Source organism: Cebus imitator, unplaced genomic scaffold, assembly GCF_001604975.1.
Source record: "Cebus imitator isolate Cc_AM_T3 unplaced genomic scaffold, Cebus_imitator-1.0 Scaffold19, whole genome shotgun sequence".
Lineage (NCBI taxonomy): Eukaryota > Metazoa > Chordata > Mammalia > Primates > Cebidae > Cebus > Cebus imitator.
Window position 1 is genome coordinate 2602795 of NW_016107334.1, and position 14502 is coordinate 2617296.

At 47.6% G+C, this 14502-nt stretch overlaps 1 protein-coding gene across 2 annotated transcripts in view; it reads left to right on the plus strand.

Annotated features, from left to right (window-relative positions):
* SLCO3A1 (solute carrier organic anion transporter family member 3A1) overlaps positions 1-14502 on the plus strand; it is a 330506-nt gene that overhangs the window by 290954 nt on the left and 25050 nt on the right. For both annotated transcript variants that reach the window (XM_017517954.2, XM_017517955.2), the window contains exon 8: positions 13241-13416. In XM_017517954.2, the coding sequence (XP_017373443.1) occupies positions 13241-13416 (176 nt within the window). The remainder of the gene's footprint in view (positions 1-13240; positions 13417-14502) is intronic.

Here is a 14502-nt window from a genome sequence, read left to right on the forward strand (position 1 = left end):
TTTTTTTTTTTTTTTTTTTTGAGACGGCGTCTCACTGTGTCACCCAGGCTGGAATGCGGTGGTGTGATCTTGGCTCACTGCAGCCTCTGCCTCCTGGATTCAAGTATTCTCCCACTTTTGCCTTCCAAGTAGCTGGGACTACAGGCATGCGCCACCACGCCCGGCTAATTTTTGTATTGATTAGTAGGCTGGTCTTGAACTCCTGACCTCATGATCCGCCTGCCTCAACCTCCAAAAGTGCTGGGATTACAGGCCTAAGCTACCACACTCATCCAAATATACAACTTCTCATTCTTCTCACTGCATATGATCAGGAGGGGTGACAAAAAAAATGGTGAGTTAATTTTGTAAGTTTCCTTTGGCATAAATGTATTGTCCAGATTGTTTTTGTACCTTTCATTTTCAGAAGTAATTATTCCAACAGAAAGCATATTAGCATGCTGTAGACTTGTGCCTGGAAGTTGTATCCTTTTGATGTACTGAATAATTGACTAGAAAAAAAACTTCCATCAGCCACCAATAGAACGTTGAAAGTCAATGTGAGTCCAGCACTGCAGTTTGTAGGGTACTCATGATAGATGACTACTTCATCCCCTCATCCAGGCAACAAATATTTACTGGGCACTTGTTTCAGCGAAACGCCCAGTAGGTTCTGTGGAGGGGAGGAGGACGGCTCCATGACGGACGCGTGCAGGCAGCTCATGGGTTAGTGTTACGGATCTCGATGCAGGCTGCATGTTAGGATCATGTGGGAGCTTTTAAAACACGAGGGCCCCACTCTCAGAGATTCTGATTCCGTTATGTTGGAGTAGGACCCACGCCTCAGTATTTTTTAAAGCTCTTCAAGTATGTTTGATATGTAACCAGGATGGAGAGGCACTGCTCTAATACACGGCTTCTCAGCCCCGGTACCGTTGACATTTTGGGCCAGATAGTGGATTGCCATGAGGCGCTGTCTGATGCATTGTGTGTTTAGCAGCATCCCTGGGCTCTCCCCACCAGAGGCCACCTCTGCCCTGCCCATCCCCAAGTGCCAACAACAGTAATTGTCTCCAGGTGCTGCCACATGTCCCTTGGAGGATATCATTGCCCCCAATTAAGAACTGTTGCTGTCATAGAAGGGATGAGGCATGTTCTACATGGTATCTTCCTTGAGAAAGGTCAGCATGTAAGCGGACACTGAGTGTGCATCCTTCAGTCTCTTTTTCTTCTTACCATGACCATATCTGCCCACAATAAAAACCAACTGGAGAGTTAGAGGCACCATATAGCAGGGGTCCCCCACCTCTAGTACCAGGGCCGGTCTGTGGAACTGGGCCGCACAGCAAGAGGTGAGTGGCAGGTGGGCAAAGCTTTCTCTATATTTACAGCTGCTCCCCATCGCTCACACGACCACCTGAGCTCTGCCTCCTGTCAGATCAGCCGCAGCATTGGATTCTCATAGGAGCATAAAGCTTACTGTGAACTGCGCATGCTACGGATCTATGTTACAGGCTCCTTATGAGAATCTAATGCCCGATGATCTGTCACTGTCTTCTGTCACCCCCAGATGAGACCTTCTAGTTACAGGAAAACAAACTCAGGGCTCCCACTGATTCTATAGTATGGTGAGTTGTATAATTATATTTCATTATATATTACAATTGTAATAATAGAAGCAAAGTGTGTTAATACATGTAATGTGCTTGAATCATCCTGAGACCATCCCCCAAACCCCACTGGTCTGTGGAAAAATTGTCTTCCATGAAATTGATCCCTGGTACCAATAAAGGTTGGGGACCTCTGCCATAACGCAGGTTGCAGCACGGGGAACACACAGTGTATCTGCCCTGAAGATTCATTTCAGCTGGCCAAAGCCAGACTTGAACTGGGCCTCTCTGAAAAAGTTGGAACATAGCTATCAGGGGACCTGCACCCCAGCAGGGCAGTGGTTGACTGGAACTGAGAAGCGCTGGCCCTTTGGGCAAGACGTTTGCTTTCTACTTTGACATAGCCCCCACCACCAGCCATCCCGTACACCTGAGTCATTTTTCAAATTTATGTTTCCTGTCTGGTTCCAAAGGCTTAGGGTTTGCAACTCTCCTCAGACAGCCTGGCCCTGTCTGCCAGAGCTGACTTTAAAGTCTGTACTTATCCTGGTCATGGCTTGTCAGAAGGGACTTGGGACTGTTCTGAAATCAAACCATATTGGGGCATCACCACCCAGGACACCTGATGTATCTCAGGCCCTGTGCAAGGCATGGTAAGTGTAGCAGTGAATAAGAAAAGAAGCTCATGTTTGCTGTAACGTGAGATGTATTAATAGAGTTATGTCCAAGGGAGCACCCAAAAGCAACACCTAACCTTACCTTACAATACAGTTGGGTGAAAAGAGCACTGTAAAATAATATATAGACGAAGACCCCTTTCAATAAACATTTAAACAGGTGTATCTTTGCATCAAAAAGATACCGGAAGAACCTATGGACAGCTATTCATGGATACTTCAGGTTAGAGGCTGAAGAACTAAATTTTGCTAATTTATTTCCAGTGTTTGTGTATATTTCAGATTTGTCTAAAATGATTATGTATCACTTTTCCACTGAGGAACAGATTTTTCTTTAAAAAATCCAATGTTAAAGGTCAGGTGGTTAGGTTCTAAAAAAGGGAAGCAGCTATGTAGACAAATGAGTAGAATGCTGGGGTAGAAATTAGCTCTGGGTGGCGAAGCAGTGGAGGAGGGGAGCAGTCATGTTCCCCTGGAGGGGGAGGCGTGGCAGGGCTAGGCTTTCATCAGGAAGGGTAGTGGGTGTTTGGTAGCCAGGCATGAAAGGACATTCCAGCAGGAAGAGTGCATAGGCTGGGGTGTGGCAGTTTGGACCTCATGATGCAGGCAGGTTTGGAGTTGGAAGAGAGAACGCTGGAGGGGAGACAGAGGAGCCTCATGTTCCTTCAGAGTTGCAGTTATACCTTTCACCTTTCCGTGCTCTGCCCGCTGTGTCCTGTGTTAGATAGCTGCAGCGGAGTGAGCCTTTCTGCTCCCCAAAGAACAATCCCTTTCCTTCCCTTCAGCAGGAGATGATTAAGATCTAACAGGACGTGCTCAGGCTCATGTGTTCCAGGTTACCGGGATGCAAGGTGGAAGGAGGTCTTGCTTTTATCTCAGAATTTTTCTCCCTGGCCATTATTTTTCAGCCAGTGACCCCACCAGGGAAAAAGAGGTTGTATTTCTTCTTGCAGTTTTTCAGTGTCCCCTTTGTCTTGAGCTTGTAGGTTGCCATTGGCACCCTTTGTGATGAGATCTGAGGGTTATGTCTGGAAGTACCAGCTTTGGTTGAACCAATGAAATGAAGAGATACTAAGCTTAAAAAGACAGTAATAAATGACAGGAGACTGTCTGAGACACCGAGCTTATTGTCATTCAAAGGAAAACGCCCCACTTTATTGTGGTGGTGTCCCACATTCTTTGCTATCTCAGCTATTAGGACATCAGGTGCAAAAGATCAAAAATCTCACAGGCAAAAGCAGGAAGAGCATGGCCCATGGTGGTACTCCCTGGTAAGCTCCCTTTCTGAACATTTCTAGAAACTGTCAGAGCCAGGCATGGTGGCATGCCTCTGTAATCCCAGCTACTGAGAAGCAGAGGAGGGGAGGAGCACTTGAGGCCCCAAACTTGAGACCAGCTTGGACAACATAGTAAGATCCCTATCTCTGAAAAGATAAAAAAAAAAAATTAGCTGGGCAGGCGGCAGACTTGAGCCCAGGAGTTTGAGGCTGCATGCAGTAAGCTATGCTCATGCCATTGCACTACAAACTAAGACCTCATCTCTAAAAAAAAAAAAAAGAAGAAGAAGAAGAACACAAATTTTCATACCTCTCTGGTAACTGACCGCTTTCAAGGAGGAAAAGCAAAACAGTATTCCAGGAGTGATCCTCCACCTTCCAAGTTTCCATGGAAGGCTCTTAATACAAATGTCCCCGTAACATCCTCTTCAAAAAATAATCTTTCTACCTAAAACTTTGCTCCTTTGTACAATTAATAGGAATTGATCCCTTAGGATTGAATTGGGGAGATAACAAAAAAAAAAAAACTTTATTTGCCATTATTTTTGAAATGCTGTTGAGGAGTATCTTGTTCTTGTAATACCAGCTGTCAAAACAGCGTGCTGACCACTTCCTTCATCAGCAGAAAACAAGCCCAGATTCCAGAGAGTCATTTTTCTGTTTCTGTGGTCTCCAGCTTTATTGTAATTATTTATTCTCATCCTTGTATGTGAATAGAAACATTTCTCAGTTGAAATTAATAACTGAATATGGAACAGGAGTACAATGTTCAGTGATAATGTGCTATTCTCCTTTCATTGACTTCTTCTTTATTTTCTAACATTTTCTATTTTTAATAAATAAAACATTTATATGATTCAAAAATCAGAAAGTATAAAAAGGAGGGCATGAGGGACTCTCCCTTCTACCTGTGTCCCGTTTACCTCCTCCTTCTTCAACCTGCCAAATAGACGATTGCTGTCCTTGGCTTCTTGTACATCCTTCTGGATTTTTTACTGCACTTAAAAGGCTCTATTCTTTACCTCGCTATTTTGTTTAATTTTTTTCAGTTAATAGTTTACCTGGGAGTTATTTCTAAATTAGTATATTAGGGAGGTTCTTCTACCTTTTTTACAGCTATATAATCTTCCATCCAGTGGACCTAGTAGGATCTCTTTAACCAGTCTCTTATCAATGCGCATTCAGACTGTTGCAAAACTTGAGCTCTGACAAACCACATTGTGCCTCATATTGTACATATGTCCTTTTGTGTCTGGGCAGTTCTATCTGTTGGATATGTTCTTGGAGAACAGGCAAGCCTGTTCCCCCTGTCCTCCAGGTCAGCAAGCTTCTCAGGTCTGTTCTGGGAGCTCAGTGGCCACGTGATTATTAACATGAAGTGTCATGGCACATTTTATTGACAGTAAAGCTAGATCCTGCCACCCCAGAAGCCAAGCAGAGAATTTACCTCTCCCAGAGACAGCAGGGACTGCATTTCTTCCCAGAGAATGGCAAACCAGGAAGACATTCCTTTGAAATGGGGATGGAAAATGGAGGCATTTGCCAATTCAGCAATCATAAGCTAATCTGAAGTCTGGTATACTTTCTTACCAGTTAATTATCTTAGAGACAGCCAGAGAAAGCATAAGGGGGCATATCACTTCATTCAGACTGTGGTAGTCTACAGGTGAATTCCAAGATCCACCTACTTTTAGGATTGGCCAAATAGAACTATGCTATCAGGGTTTGGAGTGAGAATTGGGATCCTAGACATGATCATCCCCTTAAATCAGACGGCTCTCACACATCTAGCTTTCTGTAGCTTTTCAAACTTCTTACATCTCAAAGCATTTGCAGGTCTAGGGCTTCCCACTTGGGTGCCCAGTTACTGCCAGCTAAAGGGGTACCCCCCACTTCCACTTTTCCTTTCGGATCAATGTTGAAAACCCCATTTGCGGAAATCATCTCTTTGCACTCTGGGAAAGGTGAAACTGCGTGAGTCCTCATATGTAATTCTTCCTGCTACACTCGGACATCTCAGTGGAAGCTTCCTCCTTAACGACCTCATGACCTCATGCATCCAGGTCCCTTAGCACAACGTTGGACAAATCTGGGCTCTTACATCACACAAGCCCTGTTAAAGGAGGTTCCCATTCTTGCCTTCTAGCCACAACCTCAGCATTGTCCCTTGGATCCCTTCCCTGCTGGAGAGCTGGCAGGGCTGCCCCAGCTTGCTCCCCATGTGTGGGACCACCCAGCCCATCCTGGTGGATTAACTCATTGGATGGAAAAGGAAACCCATCCAAGTCCTTGCTCAGATCACTCTGGCACCTCCTCCCCAGCTTCTTTCACAGCTCTCTGTGAATAAATTAAATCTGAATAAATAAATACAGATTTGCCTATAACCTTTAGGAGAGAGCCATCCATTTCTAGCTTTTCCTCTTGGACAGCAACAGACAGACATTTTCTCTGGCCTTTCTTCTGTTATTAACCCTAAATCATCCCATTCCTGTCCATTCAGCCTATGTCTTAGTCCATTTGGGCTGCTATTTCCAAACACCTTAAACCTGGATGGCTTATAAACAACAGAAATTACTCACAGCTCTGGAGGCTGGGACGTCCAAGATTAAAGTGCTGATGGATCTGACATCTGATGAAGGCCTGCTTCCTGGTTCATAGATGGCACCCTCTAACTGTGTCTTCACATGGTGGAAGGGGCAAGGCAGCTCTCTGGGGCATCTTCTGTAAGGACACTAATCCCATTCGTGAGTGCCCCACCCTCATGACCTGATCACCTGAAGACCCCCCACCTCCTAATAGCATCACATTTGATGATGCTGACAGCTGTCACCAAATTTGGTGATTTGGTTCCAACATATGGATTCTTGGGTCAGGGTACACACATGTACAAACCACACACTGATACCCTCCATTTCAGCTGCAGACGCTGTGCAGCTGAACCCTGCTGTCTGCTCACCTCATTAACAGGAACGTAGGCTTCATGGACACATTTGGCTCACCCAGATGGGGCCATGCAGGCACTGTACCAGCTGCAGCCGGAGATAAACATGTCTCAGTTTATCCCACTCGACTAGTGCCACGATCAGGGGATCCATTTCAGGAGAGATTTTCCACTTTAGAGGGCAGGGAGAGGCCAGTTTCCTCTTTAATATAATTGAGCCATAGCCTCGATATGGGCAAAAATAAGACTTAGATGCAGGCAGCAGATTCAGATGACTTGTTCGTTAAACATGTGCTCTGAATGAAGAGATCCCCTAAACAGGCTTTGTGTGAGCAACATGGCTGTATATTCACCCAGGTGGTCAGTTGCCAGGGATGGGGCGGATGTGTCCCATACCTTTGGGTTGAGATAGGGAGATGTGAGAGCCAGGGGTTGTGAGGGAGATTTTGAATGGGTTAGAAGGGCAGCAATGACGTGTGGCCATAGCCCAGGAGTAGTTAAGGAGGCAGACAATTTTGCTAGGATATCCCGGCCTCACAGGGGAACTGGACAAGTGGGGATGATTAGGAAAGAATGTGGAGAGGAATGCTGGCCTAATTGACACCGGTCGTGGGGAGCTGAGAGGCCTGGAGGCCTTGCCGTCAATTCCCACAATAGCTATGGAGGCCAAGGAGACGGGTCCTTGAAAAGGAGGCAGCGTGGAGTGGGTGGCCTCCATGTTGATTAAGAAGAGGATGGACTTACCCTCCACCTTAAGAGTTACCCAAAGCTCAGTGTCCATGGTGGTCCAGGGGGCCTCTGAGATGTTCAGGCAGCATCAGTTTTCGGCCCTAAGCTGAGGAGATCAGGTAAGAGTCAGCCTGAGGGCTACAGGGTTGGGCTCCTGGAAGCATAGGGAGTTGGGCAGTCCGATTTTCAGTGGATGCCCCACTCAGACGGGATACGGCTTAGGAGGAACCCTGGGCTGCGGACATTTCTTGGTCCAGTGGTCGGGTTTCTGACACTTGAAACAAGATCCAGGAGGGGCTGCTGGATGTTGTAGTCTGGATGCTTTGAAATCTTTGCAAGTTGGTGGTGTGGCTGGGGTTTGTCTTACAGCAGAGGCAAGCATCTGTAGCTGTGAGATGCACTGCCACCAGGCAGCTTCTTCCCTGTCATTGAACACCTTGAAGGCAAGGTTGATTAATTCCTGTTGTGGGGTTTGAGGGCCAGATTCTGATTTCTGTAGCTTTTTAATGTCAGAGGCCGGTTGGGTGATAAAATGCCCATCAAGCATTCTTCAGGGGTGAGAGTAGAAGAAAGGATGACATTTAAGTCACTCCAGGTGAGATTATAGGACTGGGTTAAATATTCGAAGTCTTGTATATCTTTAGTAGGACCTAATGAAAAGGAGCCTAGGTATTGGCTAATTTCAGAAAGGTCGGATAAAGAGAGAGGAACGTGCACCCTAACTATGCCTTCAGCTCCAGCCACCTCTCGAAGTGGAAACTGTTGGGCAGGGCGGAGAAGTAAGCCGCGGGACTGAACCATAGCTGGTCTGGGTGTGAGGTGGGAGGTGACAGGAGGGGCTAAGGAGGTGGGCTGTGGGCCGAGGAACAGGAGGGAGGCTCTGGGGGTGGGGAGTTAGGGCCTGGATTAGGGTCTGGTTTGGACAAGCAGGTAAGAGAAAGGTCAGAAGGGTCAATGGACAAGGAGGATTCTGGGTTAACGGCACAGGCAGGAGGGGCAGACGGAAGGGAGAGAAGGAACATTTGGGATGGGTTGCATTGAGAGCAGAGATTAGGGAGGGATTGGAGTGTTAAATGCCTGCATGTCCAGCACCTCAGACCATTTACCCATTTGTTGACAAAAATTGTTTAGGTCTCACGGGATAGAAGAATTGAAAGTGCCATTTTCTGGCCATTTGGATCCATTGTCTAATTTGTGTTGAGGCCAGGGCATGTTAACAGGGGGAAAAAAAAGACCTTTAGGTCTCAGATCAGGCCACAGTTGAAGAAGTGTTAGGTTTTTTGGATGCAGGCTAGAAGCGAAGCCAGAGGAATATATGGCAGAATGCTGTCATACTGAAAGTAATGAGTCAAGAGGAGAGAAGTGGTGTAGACATGAGAAGGAGTGAGCCGCTGTCAGGGTTTGCGGTAGGCATCCCTGAGTCCCGGGCTGGAACGTGGCTGAGTGATCACAGCAGGCGTCCTCGACATTGACCAGACACCAAGGGAAGGCTGTCTTCCCGGGACCGTGACTGACGTCGGAGTTTTTGAGCAAGAGGGAGAGACTTGTCTCCTCTGTTTCTACAAATAGAGAGTGTTGCCTTTGTCTCTGCTAGAAAGGTTTAAAGGAAAAGAGAGAGAAAGGAGAGACTTGTCTCCTTTGCTCTAAAGGAAAATAGAGGAAGAGATGGCTTACCCAATCTGAAGGTGGCGTGAGGGTTGTTGGGCTGGTCTGATGTGCTGAGGTCTCACTGCACTGAGGTCGCAGGTGGATCTTTTCACAGAGGGAGAGCAGGGACAGGGGCTGGTCTCCCCAAAGGAGTACCCCGTCCCGGGTTTTGGCACCAAATGTTAAACACGCGCTCTGAATGAAGAGACCGCCTAAACAGGCTTTGTGCGAGCAACATGGCTGTTTATTCTCCCGGGTACAGGTGGGCTGAGTCCAAAAAGAGAGTCAGCAGAGGGTGGTGGGACATGAGGTGGTTTTATAGGTTTGGGGTAAGCAAAGCAAAGTTACAGAAGTTACAGTTCAGGGCAGTTTTTGCAAGTTGGGAGGGGGTCACAGGGTCTGGAGTCACGAGGCTGACCAAGGTCAGTTATAAAGTCCAATTGCCTTATCAGTTGAGGTGGGAAGTAGGCATCACAAGGGTTGATCTTTCTTCTCCTTTGTGTGGTTTTCCAGTTACTTCAGACTTTCTAGTTCCAGGAACGAATCTGGAGTATACGTGCAGGTCACAGAGGTTACTGTGGTGTAGTCCATGGTGCAGTCAGTCAGCCTAAAAGACCTTACATTGTTAAACCAAAGAAAGCTCACCAATCACATGGCTCATTCAGAGGGTTCTGGCCTCCATCCCTCAATTTCAGTGCCTGTATCACATCCCTGAGATTGAGTGCTATAGATACGTAGCCTCTCAGGAATATAATGTGGGGTACTGGAATTGAGGGATTCCTGGGGTACTTAGCCAAACAAGACCACAGCCAGCCACAAGGGCCCATTCTTCATTTATATCTGACTACTTTTTGAGTCCTTGTGGCTCTAAGAACCCCAGTCCCAAATCTTTTTCCTCGCTTTGATTACCAGTGCAGTAATCAAAGAATAGCTGCAAGTGGTTTGAACTAGGGCAGGGTTTGAGACAGACTTAGATATGGCAAAATGAACAGAACTTAGGTATTCACTCATTCAACAAATACAAAATCCCTGTTAATCCCTGTTGTGAGCCAAGCCCTGTCCTGGATGGCTGGGGTAAATTAGGAAATATAGCCACAGCGGTCTCTGTCTTCATTAGCCTCAGTGTCAGGAGGAAGATGGATTTGATGTAGGGATGTGAATGAGGGATTCACAATTACCTCCTGGTTTCTATTAAGTTGGTGCAAAATTGCAGTTTTTACCATTACTTTTAATTACTTTTGCACCAACGTAGTAGTCAATAGGGTGCTGTTACTGGGGCAAGAGGTGGAGGGAAAGGAGTTTGGGGCCGGGGCCGCGTAGCTGTCAGGAAAACAGTGTTTTGAAGAAGTGAGAGGAAGAAGCAAAGCAACAGTGTCTCGCTAGACGCCCCCGCACCCCTGGCACAGGTTGGCAGGTCAGAGCTCAGAGGAGCGTCCCAGGAAGCTGGACTGCATGGCTTCTCAGGAGACCTGATGGGTGCTCTGGGATGCGGGGAGCCACATGGCCAGCTGCAGCCAGGTCACTAGAGGTGGACATGGCGCCTCCACCGGTCAGCAGGGTAGGCAGAAAAGAAGGCAGTGCAAAGTGGGAACTGCTGGGACAGACTGGAGCTTTCTGGGCATGTCTGTGTGTCCATTTTCATGCCTGACTGCATGACCTTCTGGGTGTAACAGCCTCAGTCTTGCTTTGTAGAGAAGGAACGTGTAATTTTGTCTCTACCTTTTACAGTTCCCAGTTGGGATAGACCCCTGTAACCTAAGACAGATGAACAGGAGGAAAACAGGCTTAGGAACACGTGTACATGATGTATTACAGGACACAGCCAGAGAAATTAGTAAATCTCAGAGGTGGCTTTGGCTTCAGGCTTGAATACCCCCATGGTCCAGTGAAACAGAGAAAGAAGGGTGTGGGGAAGGCCAGTTATGGGAGATGCCCAGAAAAAGCACCTTAAACAAGAGTAGCATTTGTTACTGCAGACTTAAGTCAGTGTCTTCTAGATTGGTCATAGTCTCCAGGGATTCAGTCATTCCTCTCTCTTAGCCACCCTTAGAAATGGAGATTTTCTTTGTAAATTTACTTTTCCATACACGACAGTAACTTCTGTTGTCAGAGGTTCTTCCTGTGTCTGTGGTTTCTCAAAATAATCAGCTCAAAATATTCTTTATGCTAAACAAGCGTATTTTGAGGTGGCATATGCTGGTCTCCTACACCTCCTGCCTTCCGAGTCTCTCCCAGGTTTCCCTCCTGTCCAGCTCCCATCTTTGCAGGAAATGGAACTCGGGGGAGATAGTTCCCAGTCTCAGGTGGGACAGTGGCCCCAAGCTGAAAGCACAGAACCCGCACAGCCGCTCATTCCTGGAGGCCGTTTTGATGCCTCACCATGCTCATGAGTCTTAGCAAGGGATATAGCAAGTCAACCTGGGAAGGATCAGGGCTAAAGATAAAATTTGGGAGAGTTGTGACCAAATGCAGAGATGGTAAAATAAAGGTAGGAGAGCTGGGGAAAGAGTACAGGCAAAGGAAGGAAGTCCAGAGCAGGTGGAAAAGGGGAGAAGGCACCAGACAAAGATGGAAAGTGAGTGACCAGAGGGAGACCAGGAAGACAGACAGGGTGGGGCCTTGAAGCCAAACAAGGGAGTGGTGAGTAGTCAGCAAGGGGCCTGCACACCTGGGAACTCTGGGGAGAGAAAAAGGTATGGTGGGCCTGGGATATGGAGCCCGCTAAAGAGCTTAGCACCACCGGATTCATGTGTGTGGAAACAAGCCAGAGTGAGCTGAGAGTGTGGGAGAAGGGAGATGCAGGTGGTGAGTGCAAATAGCTAGAAAAGTTTGGCTGTGATGCTGGAGAGGAGTGGGCAGCTTCCTCTCCTGGGGAGAGGAGGCGTGGCATTTTGAGTTGAGAAGTCTTGCTTCCTAATACAAGTGAGGAAGGTTCGTTCTCATGTGCATCCTAAAGCTGTCTGCTTGGTTTCATCTACTGAGCCTCAGCTCTGTGCTAGGAAAAGATACTATAGTGGGGATGGAGGGCCCTGTGGGACTTGGAAGTGGGATGGGATGTGCCCAGGTAGCTGAGGTTCTGAGAAGGGAGGCAGCATCAGAAAGAGTGGAATAGTCTCCAGGCAGAGGTATGTAAAAAGGGACAGAGAGGCGGGGCCTCAGGATCTTCTGGGAATTATAGTCTGTGTCCCTGGGTACCCTAATTGAGCCACTTTCACAAAGGTGGCTGCTCTGAGCAGACAGGGAAGGGCAGAGCCCCAGCATACAAGGTGTGCCCCCATTCCTTCCCCATGGCTAAAAGCCCCCGGGGGGGCACAGCTATACAGATTGGCCCTGTTGGGGTTTGGGGCACATAAACACTTTCCCATGTAGCTTAATGACATAAGAAAACCCGTAGCTCTGTGTTCTGTGGGGGGAGGAATAGATGAGGAATGGGGGGAGGACCAGAGGAGGAGAACTGTAAAAGCCAGAGGGGATTTCTTTGACCCTCAGGAGGATTTACCTGGGCATGTGCGCTGAAAGCCAAGCAGTCCTGGAAGGAGAAGCAATGAATCATTTATGATTGTTTTCACTTTGTATTCATTAAAGGCCTCTGCACTATTATTATGGAACCTTAATTGGCTTGGCACTGCCTCTCCCAGCCCCTGCTCCTCCCCACTATTGCCATCAGAAATTCCTGGAGTGAGCAGGAGAGAGAACCCGGCCTGCAAACAGGTAGCTGGGCTAGAATCTACCCGGAAGATCAAATGAAATGCAGTTGCTTTGCTTTCTTCTCTCTGATCATATATTAATAAATGTATCTCATCGGGTTTTAGCTCTGCTCCCAGCACCTGCATCTCTTAGCCCTCTTTGCTTCCTCAGCCACCCCTTGCCCAGCCTTGCAGATGCAGTGACTTCACGCGTGACAGCGTGCAGCCTTTGTTCCAAGTGCCATATTGAGCACCAAACCAGCAACAATATGCGGGTTACCTGATTTACTTCTTTCAATACACTTTAGTGTAATTTTAATTGCGTAAAGGAGAGGACAAATTGGCAAGTAATTACAGTGTTAATTTGGCAATGTTTTATCATATTGTGGAAGTGCAGTTTCCTCTCTAATTGTGTTGTGGGGGACGAATTTGTCTATGGTACAACTTACTGAGGGAATCTTGAGAATGGAAATGAAACACAAGAGACAGAGAAATTAGCTTCCCTCCCCGTAAATATTCCTGTATTTGCGTGTATTTTGCAGCCTCCTTAAAAAAGCTAACTCGTTTATTCAGCCCTAATTAATGGAATGCCACAGAATGCATAACTGGACTGTGACAGATTCTGCTGATGGATTGCCTTGCCTTTGCAAACTGGAGATACCCCAGATAAAAGGGCTGAACGCTTCCCTTTCAGAATCTCACGGGCTGTGCGTGCCTCACCACCGTCCCTGCTGAGAACGCGACCGTAGTTCCCGGAAAATGCCCCAGTCCTGGGTGCCAAGAGGCCTTCCTCACCTTCCTGTGTGTGATGTGTATCTGCAGCCTGATCGGTGCCATGGCGCAGACACCCTCTGTCATCATCCTCATCAGGTAAGCCGTTGGCACGGCCCCACCGCTCCTCCTTTCCACAGGTGTTCTGCAGGTCTCCTGGGGACCAGAGCTTCCAACCCCATAGGAATCTCCCACCAGCCAGGTGAGCTAGGGCCTCAGCAAGGAGCGCAGCTTCTCTAGGCTGATAGAAATCAATTATGTTTGATAGGGGCCTCCCACCAAGAGAAGAAGGTAGGGCATGGGGGAGAAGACAGGACTTTCTTGTTCTCCCAGAAGCAGACCCTGCAGGCAGTTTTGAAAAGGATCCCACATTGATCCTCGCAGGAGGCAGCCTTGTCGGAGGGAAATGAAAATGGCCTCGGTGCCCAGCCCCTGCCACTGCTTAGCCCTATGACTGTGGGCACATTTCCTCTGAGACTTGCTTCTGAATCTGTAACTGGGACTGATATGACCAGTCCTGCCTGCCTCCTGCAGTGGGGCAGGACCCACTGAGACCCACTGTGTGTGCAAACCCAGTGGAGATGTAAGGGGTTTTGTGCAGTGGGGCTCATGGCAGGTGGGCAGTGGCCATTCTTGTACAAAGAGGTTATTGGAGACAGCCAACCAAAATTCTGTTGTTACCTGTCTCTGGGACCTGTCCTGGGGACAGGTGAGGTGCCTCAAAAATGAGCCATTAGTAATATTCTGAGTAACTTTTATCATTTGCAGAGTTGTGGAACCCAAAAGTGATCTGACAGGTACCCTGCCCCTCATCTGAATCAGGAGTAGGCACACTACACAAAGACTCACCAGCTGGGCGTGGTGGCTCACGCCTGTAATCCCAGCACTTTGGGAGGCCAAGGTGGGAGGATCACTTGAGATCAGGAATTTCAGATCAGTCTGGCCAACATGACGAAATCTCATCTGTACAAAAAAATACAAAAATTAGCAGGGTACGGTGGCACACACCTGTAATCCCAGGTACTTCGGAGGTGGAAGCAGGAAAATTGCTGGAACCCGGGAGGTGGAAGTTGCAGTGGGCTGAGATCATGCCACTGCACTCCAGCCTGGGTGACAGAGCAAGACACTGTTTTGAAAAAAAAAAAAGACTTGCCTTATTGGGATGCAGATTCCATAGCAAGGGTG